Genomic DNA, 16,355 nt, shown 5'->3' with positions numbered 1-16,355 from the left:
TTATCACCATGGGATTCATCCTTAAATCATGCACTAGTTAAGAGGCTAAAAATAGGGTGGTTAGACTCTATGCTCTTTATAAACGTAGGGTTTGATTCGATTAACCCTCTTTTTGGTGACACAATCTTGAGGATTTTGTTTTCTCGTCATGAAGAAACATATAAGTCATATTATTACCATGCACAATCTCATGTTGCGATTATCTAGAATCGATGCCAAAATCAAAGAAGATACTGCTCGTACCGTTCACCTCAAGAGTGTACAAGACTACAACATAGTCACTACCTCAAGGTTGCCTCACTATAGGAACAAGAACATGCAACTCTTAACAACCATGAATCTACCGTACAACAGCTCGACTTTCAGAGTACAACATCAAAGAACCTACTATTCCTTCAATCTTGATCAAATTAAGCCTCAAGTCAAACGTTTGATTTGTGGAAAAACTACCCATATCAAGCATGCTTGATTTTACAAAATCAAACCAAAAGTGACTTGCTTTAAACATGAAGAAGAAGATGATCCAAGTTTTAAAATTTAGATTTTTCCTCCCTTAAAGTTATCTCTACAGTCTTGGATTTATGTGTTAAATGCTTGCAATAAGAACTCTAAAGCTTGCAATGATTTTAAATAATTAAAGTATACACTCAAAATCCTACCTTGTAGATAAAGTAGAAGTTTATACATCATATTTGATTTAAAGCTTTATAATGGATGGATAACCATGCTGTGAGGAGCTAGCATCCATAAACAAATGATAAAGTTACTTTGAGGATCAAGGAGGTGTGATTTTCTACCAAAAAAGGAGGCCAACTTTGATAGTCGAGGACGACCAATCAATTAAAAGGAAACCTCTTTTTCAAGTTTAAATTTTGATAGTCGAGGACGACCAATCAATTAAAAGGAAACCTCTTGTTCAAGTTTCAATAAGGTACAATTTCATAAAAAGGAAACCTCCAAGTGACAGAATTCTGTCGATTAATGAGTCCTCATTTTGCACTGTTTGACAACAACAAGGTCAAAGTCGGAAGGAACACTCAGAATTCCCATTTTAGCAAGAGCTTTTCCCAAACCAAGAGCCAAATCTTATCTCACCTCAATTTAAAGCCAATATCAAGAAAATAGTATAGGTTCAAGAATGCTCTAGCTCATTACAGCCTAAATTAATGCAATTATATCATCTCCAGGACCATATCCTAGAGTAATGAATTAGACCATAGTCCAACAGCATGATAAGAAGCAACCTTCCCACAATCCATCAAAAATGGATTTTAAAAACCATCAAGAAAGAATCTACAGCCCCATTTTTTACCACTTTACAAAGGCATCATAACTGTCCAAAACCAAAAAATGCCTTAAAAAATCATAAAACACAAGAGCTTAGGTCAAGGTCCATCAGTAAAGCAAGAAAGTCCACTAAAGAGCCATAAGCAGCCCCATCTTCTTTGTATGTTATGGCCAAAACCAAGGAACTAGGTCAGACTTTGCGAGAAGAGAATATACAACCCCAAATCTTACCATAGTCTAGTATCCCCAAGCAATTCCAAGGAGATTTTCTGACAGTAGGCCAATTTTTGCTGCCAGATTCATTTCTAAAGACATCCGCAACTCAAAATCAAGGGATGATTGTAGGGTCATCAAAAATCATCAAGGCCTTGCAAGATATACAAGATCATCAGATTTACCAACCCCTCATGGCCGCCACCAAAAAATCTTTAGAAGACTCAAAGAACAAAAAGCCATCAACACTAGAACCTTGTATATTTTAGTTTATTTTTAAAACAAGTAAGACCAAAACAGAAGCCACGTTCCTGATTTGGAAAAACCAAATATTTCCAAAGCAAAAGACTATTTGGTGAATCAGAATCATAAAAGATTAAACCATTTGTCCCAATTTTTAACCAAATGTTTCAAGGAAAACATACTAAAGTTGCACTACGGCACAAAAAGATTGACTTGAGAAGAGGTAGGATCTCAGCCAAGTTCATGTCTGAAGTGAAAAAACCAGCAAGGCACCCACAAGCCCACTCTCTCCCTCAAGTACAAGTATTCAAAAAACAAGTGCAAATGCACAAAATGAAACAACTAAAACAAGCCAAAGCTAATTGAGGGTGAGAAACCCTCACCTTCAAAAAGGGTTTGTGGGCAGTAGACCAAGTCATCCTCTCTCCAAACTAGGTCTACAAGGCATGGTACTGCCAAAGTCCCTTCCATCCAACGTCAGCCAGCAGTACCTCATGAGAGAGATTCTCCGAGGCATAAGCACCACATTTGTTTTGAGCCTACACATCTTGACTAGCATAAATTCTCTCAAGGGGAGGCACAGACTTTTGGTCTACTCCTATAGTTAAATTCTCTAGGAGAGACATTTGCTCCTATACCCCGTTGTTAAATTCTCTAGGGGAGGACACTTTGTATTTGGGTGCTACATATAGCACTCACGGGGAGGCTTGTTAGGGTGTGTGACATTCTGCTCACTTATGGAGCCCTTCCCTAGCTAGTTATGCATGCCTAAACATTCCAAATGATGCCCATATATGTATACATGATATGGGCAAATTAGAAACAAAGAAGTACACCCTAAGAAAAAAGAGAGAACATTACTCAGAGAGTGGGATTGGTCTTACTCTATTCATGCTAGCAGTAGCCATAGAAGATATTGTCTCAAGTTGCCTATGCTTTCTGATGTCCTCACATGCAAGGGTTCAGAGAAGAAGCTCCACGATCAGGTGAGCACAGCATGGCACAGAACCACAAAAAACCACAGGTACCCATGGGGGGGATGGGCAATAACTACTCATCCAAAATCCCAAGTTCTTTAGAGGCACCAACGACCAAGATACCACGGGGTGGGTTCCCATCGAAGATTATCAACCACAAGACCAAGAAAGGGACAAAGGTTCAACATCGACAAAGCCAAGAGGGAGCACATTCCCATAGTGTATCCCATAAGAGTAAAAAGAAGTCCAACGAGGGATGGTCTCCTCTTTTTGCTCATGATTTTAATTAGGCCACGGTCTTCTCCAATGATAGTACCTCATTGCCATGTTCAATGGTTTGACAAGGTTAATCCCAAATTTGCATGTAAGTTTGCCACATGCAATGATCTCCAAACATGAAGTCTAGGTCCTAAGAAAAGGCTAGAATTAGAGTAGGGTTTTGTGCATGTAGAGGTAGAGACAACGCCATATGCACAAATATGTGTGTGTGTGTGTGAATGAAGAACTTGCTGATGCCATGGTTTTGCATTATCAACAGGTGTTTGCTGCTGCTCCTCAGGCATCCTCGGTTGCTTGCCATGCGCATCGATTGATGCTTTCCTTTGTTCATCCGATCATATCCCCACAGGAAGCATGTCACCTTGAGGACCCGTTCACTGCCTCGGAATTGCATAGTGTGTTGCTTGCTTTGGGCCGTTGGCGGTCTTCTGGTTGGGATGGGCTTACTGTGGAATTCTTCCTCTCCTTTTGGGAGGCTCTTGAACTTCCATTGCTTTTCATGATAAATGCAGCATGGCAAAAACAAGATTTGCTGTAACAGACTTGGACACTCCAAGTCAAGAATCAATCACAACAGCACCAAATAACCACTTCAAAACAGTTCACAGTTCACAATAGATTTGCACTGGCCCAGCGGAGTTCCGTGCCTAGAGATATTGGCCCCAAAGACTAGCACCCCTTTCGGTATTTCTTTATGTATTAATCAGTTCAAAGTACAAGAGAGCGGTTAGGGTTTCACTCTCAAACTCTGCGTCCAGATCCTCTGCAGAGTAAGCCCAAACCGCTTATTTATTGTTTACAAGGGATGCCAAAAGCAGAGCCCCAAAAGCTTCAGAAATAAAGCAAACTCTCTTTTTTTTCTCTCACAAACTCACTTGAGTTTTTAAAAATAAAGCAAGAGAATTCTCTCTCTCTCACACACAAATTGTGTAGCCAACAGCTGAAACTCAGCGCCGCAATTTCCAGAGATTTCCATACGATGCCACGTCATCATGCCAGCGCATTTCACGGAAATATCAGCTGCTGCTTTTTAGGGTTAGGGTTAGGATTTAGGACAGGTTTTAGGATTAGGGTTAGTGTTTTTGGCAGATTTTAGGGTTTGCAGGTTTTAGGGTTAGGGTTTGCAGAATTAGGGATTTCAGCAGCTCGGCTCCCGGGCAGACACGTCATCACTTTGTGACATATCCCCCTCTTGAAAGCATTGTAATCGCCGTCGATTATGCCTGTAAAACAAAGAGAAGCCATAAACCGTCTTAGCAGACACTGATTGTTAGTACCTACGTACTAGGAACACACATCTAGCACATGTACCAATCGACAGTCACATCACAGGACATCACATGACATTCAACATTCATTCGGATCTTAGACCATGATTTATCGGCAATGTAGCTAGCAATCGCATCTAGATCCAATCAGGACCTCATCGATGTCCAATTGACTAAACCCTATGGCAACCATGTCTATTTGAGATCAATCAGACCAAAATGCTGCAGTCATTTCGTCTATCAGTTCCTGCACTTAAAAGAAGTCAAGAACAAATCAGTATCATAATCAGGAATTCCGTTTCATAAAGTCATACAGCAGAATACTGTCATCTTTCAGTATCCCTGAAGCTCGAAGAGACATCAGTGACTCTAGTATCTAAATCAAGGTATCTGTTGACAAAGGAGCGGAGTGACTCCCCTCTTGTGGATCCCACTGCACCAGATCTCCAGCCAAGCTGAATTCTCGGTTCCATTTGGAGTAGTCTATGCTAAACCAAAAGCCTCGAGGTAAAGTTTCACAATCTTAGGAGTATCTGCTAGGTCCTCCTCCTCCATCCACTTCGCATCCAATGCAGGAACTTAACCAAGAACCGCCTTCGGACTTTACCTTTATTCTTCGTATCCTTATGTGCCAAACTCTGTTCAGGAACAAGAATCTCCTCGTTTTCTTCCACTTCGGGTTGCTCATCAAGCTCCCCATCATCAGGCACATCACCTTTAAAAGGTAAGAAACTCACATGAAATGCATTGTGAATCCTCCAAGTATCAAGCAGTTTCAGTCGGAAGGAGACGTCATTTATCTTTTCAGTGATCTGGAAAGGTCTGTAGTATCGCATATTAAGCTTTGGAAAAAGCCTCTCCTTTCCCTTTTTCTTTCTCAGGCGTGCCTTCTCAAAACGCAAGAGCACCCAATCATCCTTCTTCAATTTCAAGTCGTGACGATGGCGATCCGCTGCCTTTTTCTGTCGTTCTTGAGACTTCTGCAAAGTCTCGCGAGCCTTGGCAAAACCCATATCTAAGCTCGCGTATATTCATCCGCTTCAAAAATCTTATCTTTCGTGCTTAGGAAGGGTGGAACCTTTGCACCACCTTCAACAATCTCAAATGGCGCCTTCCCCGAAGAGTGTATCGTGTTATTGTAGGCAAATTCCACGAAGGGTAGGTACTTTTCCCATTGAGTCTTCTAATCCGAGATATAAGACTTCAATAAATCTAGAACCACTGAATTTGCAATCTCAGATTGCAAATTCAGTGGTCGGTCTGCAGGTGTAACGATGACGAGAACTGCAACCGCGTGCCAATGTTCTCCCAAATTGCCTTCCAAAACAAACTCGTAAATCTGGGGTCTCTGTCGGAGACAATCGTCTCAAGCATGCCATGTAATCTGAAAATCTGGGCCACAAACAATCTCGCTAAGTGATCCGGCTTGACTACTTTCTTCACTCGAATGAAATGAGCCTGCTTGCTAAATCTGTCAATAACAGTCCAGATACCATCGTGACCACTCTGTGTTCTCGAGAGATCAAAAATGAAATCCATTGCAATACTTTCCCAGGGGCGGGTGGGTTTGGGTAAAGGCTGTAACAATCCCTGTGCTTTATGCCTGTCAAACTTGACCTTCTGGCATACTAAGCAAGTTGCCCACAAACTCTTCCACATCCTTTTTGAGTCTCGGCCGATAGAAGTATCTCTCTACCCCTTTCATGGTGGTAGCAATGCCGCGGTGACCCGTAAAAGGTGGACAGTGGCATTCAGTCATAACCTTTTCCCTCAACAGCTATGTAACGCACAACATGGTTTTTCTCATCAAGTAGCCATCCCGAATGGAATATCCCGCTACTGTCTCCCCATCCCGTATCCGTGTGAAAATGTCTGCAAAATCTGTATCTGTGGCATACTGGTCGACCATATCCTCGAAGCTCCTATAATGTATCGCGGAAATAGCCAGAACCAACGGCTTCAGAGACAAAGCATCTGCAACCACATTCTTTTGTCCCTACACATAGACAATCTGGAAGTGAAACTATGACAAGATGTTCGCCCACCGCATCTGCTTTTCCGAAAGCTGCTTCTGTGACAAGAAGTAGCGCAAACTCTGATGGTCTGTAAAGACAATAAAATCGGCTCCGAGTAGGTAATGCCGCCACTGAGTAAGCGCATAGATAACCGCCAAAAGCTCTCTCTCATAAATCTGTGCTGTCATCTCCGGCCTTGAGAACAATCGGCTCTCATAAGCAATGACATGGCCTTCTTGCATTAAGACCGCGCCCAAACTACGACCATAAGCATCACAATATACTTCAAATGACTTCTGCAAGTCCTCCCGTAGTCAATTTCTCTTTCAATGTCTGAAAGACAGTCACCTCTGTGGATCCCCACGAGAAAGAGACTCCTTTCTATGTCAAGATATGCAAAGGGGAAGCAATCTCTACAAACTTTCGAATGAACCACCTGTAGTACGAACACAGTACCAAGAAGCTTCTAACTCCATGGACATTCTTCAAATCGGGACAATCACGTATAGTCTCTATCTTGGCCGGATCCATTTGCACTCCTGCTGCTGAGACAATGTGTCCCAAAAAGTGTATCTCTGGTAGGAAAAATTCACTTTTCTTTACATTAATCACTAACTTGTGATCTCATAATGCCTGAAAGACCTGAAGCAGATGATCTCTGTGTTCTGCCTCATTCTTGGAGAAAACAATGATATCATCAAAGAAAGTGCCAACAAATAGCCTATACTCTCGAAAAATCCTATCCATCATCCGGTTAAATGTCGCAAGAGCATTGGTTAAGCCAAAAGGCATCACCAAAAACTCAAATAACCCAAAAGTCGTCCAAAAAGCTGTCTTGTAGACGTCTCCCGGCGCGATCCTGATCTGATGATATCCACTCTTCACATCAATCGTGCTAAAGCACGAGGATCCCTGTAACCTGTCGAGTATATCATCGATCCTAGAAATCGGAAATCTGTTCTTGATGGTGATTTTGTTGAGAGCTCTATAATCGATGCACATTCTCCAAGATCCATCTTTCTTCAAAACCAACAACACTGGAGAGCAATACGGTGAAGTACTAGGCTGGACAAGACCCTTTTCCAAGAGGACTTTCACTTGGTTTATAATCTCTTCATTCTGTGCTCGGCTCACACGGTAAGGTGGCCGGTTCGGTGGTGTGCTTCCAGGTATCACATCGAAGGTATGATCTTCAGGACGAACAGGTGGCAACTCGCCTGGTAGGCCCTCTAAGAAGCAATCGGCATGAGAGTGGAGAAAATCTTGGCGTTCTTTATCAAGTTTAGACATATTTGTCCTGTCCTTATCGCTCAATTCTTTCATAAAGATCGAATAAACAAACAGACTGGATTTCATTAATTTAGAAATGGCCGAAGCCGATACAATAGAGACAGACTCTCCCTTCAATTTAATATCAAGTACAATGGTTCTGCCCTTTTCTGTAGTCAATGTCGCTTTCCTCGCCCGATAATCGACCACGGCGTTGTTCTTGTGGTACTAGGGAATCCCTAAGAGAACGTCACAACCTTCCAAAGGCATTATGAAAAAGTCCTCATGCCCCAAATACCCCTGACAATGCAACCGAAGTTTGCCAATGACAGGTGTAATGGCTACGTCCCTGCCGGGTGCCGCTAGAACTACCTCCGCAAGTGGTCCCATCCGATGAAGTCTCGCTCATATATTTTGCAAACTTCGGGTCCTTCGCAAAACTGAGCATCATCTTTGTTGCATCGCCGATCAATTGACGATGCTTCATCTCTCGTTGCTCCGCCTGAGTAGGTTGAGGCGGGCCATACTCTCTGCCACGTCGACTGATCCTTGTGTGAAGCCATCAGTGCCGCCGGAAAAAAATTTGGGGATCGGATTTCCTGTAGAAGAGAAATCGGCCGTGCTCTGATACCACTGTAACAGACTTGGACACTCCAAGTCAAGAATCAATCACATCAGGACCAAATAACCACTTCAAAACAGTTCACAGTTCACAATAGATTTGCACTGGCCCGGCGGAGTTCCGTGCCTAGAGATATTGGCCCCAAAGACTGGCACCCCTTTCGGTATTTCTTTATGTATTAATCATTTCAAAGTACAAGAGAGCGGTTAGGGTTTCACTCTCAGACTCTGCTTCCAGATCCTCTGCAGAGTGAGCCCAAACCCCTTATTTATTGTTTACAAGGGATGCCAAAAGCAGAGCCCCAAAAGCTTCAAAAATAAAGCAAACTCTCTTTTTTTTCTCTCACAAACTCACTTGAGTTTTTAAAAATAAAGCAAGGGAGTTCTCTCTCTCTCTCACACAAATTGCGTAGCCAAAAGCTGAAAATCAGAGCCGCAATTTCCAGAGATTTCCGTACGATGCCACGTCATCATGCCGGCGCATTTCACGGAAATATCAACTGCTGCTTTTTAGGGTTATGGTTAGGGTTTAGGACAAGTTTTAGGGTTAGGGTTAGGGTTAGGGTTTCTAGCATATTTTAGGGTTTGCAGGTTTTAGGGTTAGGGTTTGCTGAATTAGGGTTTTCAGCAGCTCGGCTCTCGGGCAGACACGTCATGACTTTGTGACATTTGCCACTATCTTGGAAAGAAGGTTTACTTAAATTGCTACCTAAGCAAGCGCTTTGCGAGCGATTCTCTCACTGGCCCCCGATTACTTTGATGCCGGTGATTTACAAGATATTGGCTAAGATGCTGATGCACCGCATTAATGACCATTTTTTTGCAGAAATCCATCAGGCTCAATATGGTTTCATTCCACGTCGCCAGATTATGGAAAATTTGGCTGCTAAGTACACTCATCAGGATGTGCTGGTTATGCAAGTTGATATTGAAAAGGCCTTTGACACTGTACAGTGGGATTTCATTGCTGCCACGATGAGGTGCCTAGGGTTTGGTCCTAAATTCGCAAATGTGGTTCATTTCTTGTATGCATGTAGCACGTCATCGGGAATCTTGGAAGGCGAATTAACAGAATCTTGGCCTCTTGGTTGTTCGCTCAGGCAGGGTTGCCTCCTTAGTGCTCAGTTATATGCTATAGCCACTCACCCGCTATTGATTTATCTTGATTACTTGACTTCTGTTGAGCGTCTTCATGGTTTGCGGTTACCTTCGGGTCGTACCTTTGTTGGCCAGGCTTATGCAGATGATCCGTTGTTTATGCCTCGTAATCAGAAGGCTGATGTCGAAGTGATTATGGAAGCCTTGGAACTTTTTGGCACTGCGGCTGGACTTAAAGTCAACTTTTGTAAATCGAAGCTTCTTCCTCTTCGTTCTTGTGATTGGCACAGTCTGGTGTGGCCAGGTGAGATTGTTTCTCCAAACGTGATTACTGCCAAACTGCACTACTGGAAGTTATCCACTTGGCCATTACATGTTCGTCTGCGAATTGTTCAGAGCATTCTGTTGACTTATGTTCAGTTCTTTTTGCCACTGATGCATTGGCCTCGTCGTTGTCTTGAGAATCATAGCACGTCCTCAGGAATCCTTGCAGGTGAAATAGTTGATTCTTGGTCTCTTGGATGTTCTGTACGCCAGGGTTGCCCGCTTAGCACCTTATTCTTTGCCATTGCCACTCACCCTTCGCTTTTACACCTGGATTGCTTGATTTCCATTGGCCGTCTTCATGGATTGCAGTTACCTTCTGGCCAGGATTTCATTGGGCAGGCATATGTTGATGACTCCTTGTTTAGCCCAAGGAATAATCAGGATGATGTGCGCGAAATTATGCAAGCCTTAGACTTGTATGGTCTACCTGCGGGTCTCAACGTCAACTTCTACAAGTCCAAGCTTTTACCTCTCCATGCTCAGGATTGGCATCAGCTTCTCTCGCCAGGTAAAATTGTTTCTCCGCATGAGGTCACCAGACATTTGGGATATCCTATTGGCTGGCATGTCAATAGCTCTCAGTAGATTGATTGGGTTATGCATTGTATTAATATCAAGCTACATTACTGGAAATTGTCTACTTGGCCTTTACATGTACGACTCCGTATAGCGCAGTCTATCTTGATTGCTTATGTTCAGTTTTATTTGCCTTTGTTGCCTTGGCCTCATCATTGACTTACCTCTCTTCTGTCATCTATCCTTTCGCATCTATGGCGCACTAAGGCTCACAAACGTGGATTGTGCTTGATGCCTAAGTGGAAAATTTGTTGTCCAGAACGTTTTGGGGGCCTTAATATTCTGGATTTGAGGAGACATGCTCTTGCTCACAAAGCTTTGCTTTTACCTACACTTGTTGAGCAAGGTCAACCATGGACAGTGATGATTGCTGCCTTATGTGAGCATGTGGTTACTTCAGCCTTTGGACATTGGCAGCCATCTCTTTGGGAGGTTGTGTTTGGAAAATTAGACGGACATATCCCTGGCTGTCCTTTTACATCTTTGATATCTGATTGGAAAAAGGTCATGGTGCATTTGTCTTGGGCTGGTCGCATGGGGCTCGAAGGTAATTCTTTGAGAATGGAGAATATTCATTGGAGTAAGGCTTTCAGGCTAACTATGGTGGATAATTTCCCGAGACAAGCTTACTTTCTTTCTCATCGTGGGCTGTGTGTGGTTAATGATGTAGTGGATTCAGATGGCAATGTACTTGGTTTTGATCTTGCTACACGTCATTTTGGACTGGGCATGCACTATCGGCAATTCTGGAGACAGGTGCAAGTCATGCTTTCGGACTTCTTACCTATTCCACCTTCAGCTGCTGAAGATCGTTTCTTGGATTGGCATCTACAGAACTTATCTTTAGCGGACCTTTCAACTCGTCAGGTCTACAAGGTTCTTTAGCCTGCTCCTTGGCTTGCGGATCACTGCAACACCCTAAGGTCATTACATCGTTTTGTTTCATGGTGGCGGAGGGCTCTGAATGCTAGCTGGAAGAGTCACTTGCCTCTTAAGGAGCGTTTGTTTCTCTGGCGTCGCTTGTTAGGTGTTTTACCGGTGGGCTCCTTTCTGCAAGCTCGTCACATCACTTCTTCGAGGTGTGTTCGTTGCTTATCCTTTGAGGAATCTGTGAATCATTTACTCTAGAAGTGTCGCGTTACTCGAGCCTTTATCACTCGAGTGTCCGCACTCATGCGTCTCCGCTTTCCCTCCACGAAGTTTGGCAAGATGTTCTGGCTTTTTGGGATTCTGACACCTGAGACAGGACCCTTTGCTCCTTTTTTCGCATGGGTCAGATATTGGGTCTATTGTAGCATTTGGTATCAACGCAATACCCGCACGTTTGATCGAGTTGATATAGATCCTTTCCCCTTCTTCAAGTTCTCACTTTGACAATCCTTGTGATTTGCTCTGGATGCTGGGGACTTATCTCCTGAACTTCATCAGCTTTCTCATCTTTGTTTCTGATCCCGTTTCACTCTTGAACACATTGGTGTTCCTCTTTATGTATCGGCTTTATTTCGTGGGTTTTCCTCACTTTGAGGTCTCCCACTTGTAATTAATCAAGATGCTTTTACAAAAAAAAAAGTGTGTGTGTGTGTGCGTGTGTGTGTGTGCGTGTGTGTGTGAGGATATCGTATGCTAGAATAGACTACACACACAATATGCTATGAGATAGATGTATGACAGGATGAGAGTGACACTTAGAGAGAGAGAGAGAGAGACAACAAAAGAGGGAAGGGGGGGTGGGGTTAGGTTAGTAGTGCAATGGCTGGTTACATCTAGGCACGTAATGATGAGAGGAGCTAGGTCTTTGATATAATGAGATTTTATTTACCCAATTGTAAACACTCTAATGCACCCTTCAAATTGCAAGCTAACAAACTTCCTCTCTCATTGAACTGAGATGTCCTTCTAGGTGTTCAACTTCTTGCCTGTTTAATCTCGCTCACCAATCATCACTAATTGGAATCACTGAAGCCAAGATGCACTCTTCCAAGGTGAAATTTCTTTGAGCTTCATAGACAAGAGACAATCTGGCTCCAGTATTGCCAATTCGACCAAGACCCCCTTGCCGCCTGCCACAGAGACATTGTAACTCCAATATTAGCAATTCAAGTAAGACTCCCTTGTCTACCATGTTGCAGTACATAATCATTCAACTCTACAAGATAGTGGCAGAATTGCTTGGATATTTTTCAAATGGGCAATATACTGAAAACCTTTGTAAGGTTGTAAGAAGTTACTGCCCTTATGCTCTCTACATGTATCAATTGATATAAACAAGGATAAGCCTTGATGGCAAGCATGACAATGAAGCTCTCAGGTGAGAACAAGACTTGGATTATATCTTCGATACAAGCTTGCCTCAACTGCATCAGACCAGTATTTTTAACACCATATAATCACAAACAACATTCAAAAAATCATGTTACTTACAGACTATGTGCAAAACATAGAAAGGACATATCCACCTGTAGGATGTACCGTTGAGCATGAGAAATGTCTACTGCCGCCTTCGCTTTACATCCTTTCCATGTGGAGCACCAAAGGAAATCTCATCGACGCCAGGTACATTTGGGCTAGTTAACTGCTGCGCTTTGTCCTCCATGTCTGGCTCTGATCGTCTAATGCCAAAATCTAGCTCTTTGAGAGTCCTGTTAGGTGTATTTTCAAGCTTGAATACGGCCGGCAAAAATGGGTAGGTTTCATTTGTTGAAAGAAGCTGCCCTTCTGCTTGAACTGTTGTACGATGGGCCCATCTCTTCTGGGTCATGTAAGAGTCTCTTGATTCTGATAAACTTTCCATCCCTGAATGTCTTGCGAGCAACCCGCCTATATTTGCTACCCCTAAGGCTTTCCTTTGTTGCTCTACAATCGCCTCTGTAAAAAAGCACTGGCTGAATGACAGGAGAAAATTTGTTTCAAGCTGGCTATGGCAAGGTCTTTCCCATATCCAAATTGCTTCAACCATGCAGCACAATGAAAATCCTTTAAAAAACCTTCTTTGCAGCTTCAATTGCAGGCTTGCAGCACAATGATGAAGGAAGAATGCTCGTATCTAAAAAGAGGGGGAAAAATTAAGTGCAACAAACACAGGCTAGCGAATATATGCATGTGCAGAGGGCCACAAACAACCTGCTCTTTGCAATGCAAGTGCACATGTTACATATATGGATGCTTTTTAAAGGATTACTTACACAGTAAAAATACATGAAAAAGGAAGAAAAATGCTTAACCCTGAAACAAGGTACCAAAAATATATACTGCAGCAACCACAAGCTAGCAAGCATGTGATTATGGACTATGGCACAAAAAAAGGTTATTTCCAGCTAGCATACCCTCAATGCATTCACAGCCATAGCAAAAATATGATGGACATGTTCTTTTGTCAATGAACTACCCTAATAAGGTTTACCTTCTAGACCCAATTGCGTTGTAATTAGGTCCAACTGGAGCCACTCAAGGAGGCGCCCTAGATCCACGCCACTCGTCCAATCTTCAGGACCCAGGCCATTCCGTAGTTTAAGCCGCCCACGATTCGCAGTGCCTCCCCAGATGATTCCTACAGGTCTGGGCTTTTTCCTTCCCCAGTCTTCTGTCATCAAGATAAGACTTCCACTATCACCTTCGAGATCAAAAGCTTGCTTGTTCTCCCCTACGATGAGGAAATCTGTGAAAAAACAAATGCCCTTTTCGTCATTGTACTCCAAGGCATATGCCATGATGGTACCTCTGGTTAGCCCTGAACTTCTACCAACTTTGGCTACTTGCTTCCCTACTATGCTGCTGATGGAAGCCTGCAAATCTATGTTAATTACATCTCCAATTTCCCCTATTCCATCAACAGTGGTTCTGATTCTTGAAAGGTCAAAGCTTTCTGCAAAGGGAATAAACGCACCATCGGCACGAACAAATGTCTCTGTCACAAATAGAATAAGCCAAAATAAAATCAGCGTCATTTTTTTGAACGAATATACTTTTGTGTGCAAGTGGTACTTATTGTAAGGATGTGCTACAACATGATGGAGAAATTCTGCATACGTACGGCAAAAAAAAAGATAAAAACCTTGTATACATGGGTCTGCACTTGGAAGGTTGAAACCCGTGGCATGACCACTGTACCTGTTCTCTTTTGAAGGTGATGAATGTGTCCTTTCAAGCCTTATATGGCCTCTTTGGTGCCAACTGTTGTTTCCCTTGGCTAGAGGTGGTGATGTGTTGTGGATCTAGCAGGAACTTGTCATCTAGTTCCAATGTTTTAACCTATCCCCTACATGGTGGTTTTAGATTTTTGTTTTGAAGGGAGGATCATCCTATTACATATGCTTAGGTAGAACAGAAGGATTGATAATACTGGCTGGATGGTGTTGAAACTACCTCATGACCTGTGCTTTATAGATGAAGAGAGATTTGACATTTGTACCTCTTGCATAGACTCGCGCAAGACTACGCGTTCTTTGTTCTACATGCGGTATGGAGAGTTATGTTCAGAAAATTACCCAAACCAGTTTGATGCGCATAGTCTTGATCACATCCCCTCTCCAGACTTGTTGTGCAAGAGTTTTGAGGGTCTCTCCTTGGTTTTCTGCCTAGAGCTAGGGAGAGGGGCTTCTTTGTGGCTGTGCCCGGCTCTGTAAGGCTTATCTCATGTGTACGGGCCCTTGGCAATGCCCATGTTTTGTTCAGCCAAGCCACTTGTAGGCATTTATGTGAGGCTGCCCATTTCATGCGCCAGATCTTTCATATTCCTCATGTATGAGGTCATGGAGTGTATATGAGGGCATGCAGCTTTGTTCAAGGTAGTTTTGAAGGTTTCAAATGTACATGATTAAAACGTTCAAACGAGATTTAAAGCATAGACCACATAAAGAACATTTAAAATGCTGACTTTTTCTCATAATTAGAAGGATAGATAAACATAAAACTAGGTGTCTACTTGAGTTCACATAGACCACATTTCACTTAGATACCACTTTCAGCTGAAGGTCCCGGGGGTTTGGGGGAGGGGGGCGGCATTGTAAGTAGTTATAGTGTGCTTTTTCAATGCTAAGAAAGAAAGTGAGGCATCTCAAAAATCAACAGTGAATGAAGCTATGCCAAGAATGCATACGCAAGGTTGCTGCCAGTGCCAGCCACAAAGTTGGACCTTATCATCACGAGGAGAGAGCAAAGAAAACCTGGGTTTGTACTTGCAAAAATGCTATACCATCCTTCATCTGTGATAAATGATGTGGCGCGTTCCACAGCACCAAGATAGACACCAGGTCCCACATTTGGAGGAGGCAATGGATGGTACATTTTCTGGCTTGGGTAGTCTAAATTTACTGCTACATGTCTATTTGTCAGAAAGCCAACTTGTCCGCCTCCTGTCCTACTTCGCACTATGGCTCCGAGAGTTCCTAGGGTCTCTTGACTGGCAACCTATAAAATTGACACAAACAATGTCAGTGTCAGACGAACTAAAACCACCTTGGTAGTTGTGAAATAAATTCTTTCTTCCTTCTTTAGACAACAAAACCTGAGATCCTGGGCTGATGTATGGATTATTCCCACGCAAGCCTTCCGCCAGGTCTGTATATACTAGCTCCTTTGGAGTAAAAGCCGGTGCACCATAGTAGTAGAATTCTACTACATCAACATCACACCAAATGCCTGCAGGTCCCTGAAAAGAAAAAGACTCCAGTGAGCATTAGCTTTTGTTGAAACTTCCCAGATGGTAAATAATTATCCAGCTATCATTTTGATCTCGTTAACTCACTAGCTAACAAGACTGTATTCAAAGAAAGATTAGAAAGCTTCCTTTGGCACTTTACTGGACTATAATGAGATTGTGTATGTTGTCAGTTTCAAAAAGAACAATGTGAGATTTCACAATGGCCTCCCAAGACAAAAACTTCAAATAGAGAAATAGACAAATGAGTTAGGTTTAACAATTTTACTTTATTGGACCATAAAGGAGGAAGGTAGAATAAAAAATTCTTCAGATGTTTGATCCACTGAAGTGAATTTTTCCAATCACAAGCATTCAAATCAATGTATACATTCCGGGTTCAAGACAAGCCCCAAACTTCCACTCGGATGACCCTCTATTTTCCCAATACCATTGGACCTCTTTTCTGTCCAATAAAGGCTAACAACTTAAAAAGACTGATGCTGGATTGTACACATAAAAAGGCCGAATAAGTTGATAGTATCTA

General features: G+C 42.7%; 1 protein-coding gene across 11 annotated transcripts in view; it reads right to left on the bottom strand.

Moving 5' to 3' along the window:
- Positions 1 to 602: 602 nt before the first annotated feature.
- Positions 603 to 16,355, bottom strand: part of LOC147422192 (protein NARROW LEAF 1-like) — a 45,462-nt gene continuing 29,709 nt past the window's right edge. For 6 of the 11 annotated variants that reach the window (XM_086502779.1, XM_086502785.1, XM_086502781.1 and 3 more), the window contains 5 exons: positions 15,677 to 15,820; positions 15,336 to 15,579; positions 13,574 to 14,077; positions 12,630 to 13,119; positions 12,097 to 12,233 (listed from right to left, as the gene is read on the bottom strand). In XM_086502779.1, the coding sequence (XP_086358905.1) occupies positions 12,662 to 13,119; positions 13,574 to 14,077; positions 15,336 to 15,579; positions 15,677 to 15,820 (1,350 nt within the window). In that variant the 3' untranslated portion in view covers positions 12,097 to 12,233; positions 12,630 to 12,661. Of the gene's footprint in view, positions 1,000 to 12,096; positions 12,234 to 12,258; positions 12,528 to 12,629; positions 13,217 to 13,573; positions 14,078 to 15,335; positions 15,580 to 15,676; positions 15,821 to 16,355 lie in introns of those variants that run through there. The other 5 variants (XM_086502782.1, XM_086502788.1, XM_086502783.1 and 2 more) reach the window with 5 other exon arrangements.

This window comes from Adiantum capillus-veneris, chromosome 27, assembly GCF_014529385.1.
Source record: "Adiantum capillus-veneris isolate H3 chromosome 27, ASM1452938v2, whole genome shotgun sequence".
In the NCBI taxonomy this organism is placed as follows: Eukaryota; Viridiplantae; Streptophyta; class Polypodiopsida; order Polypodiales; family Pteridaceae; genus Adiantum; species Adiantum capillus-veneris.
This window is presented reverse-complemented; position numbering and strand designations above follow the sequence as displayed.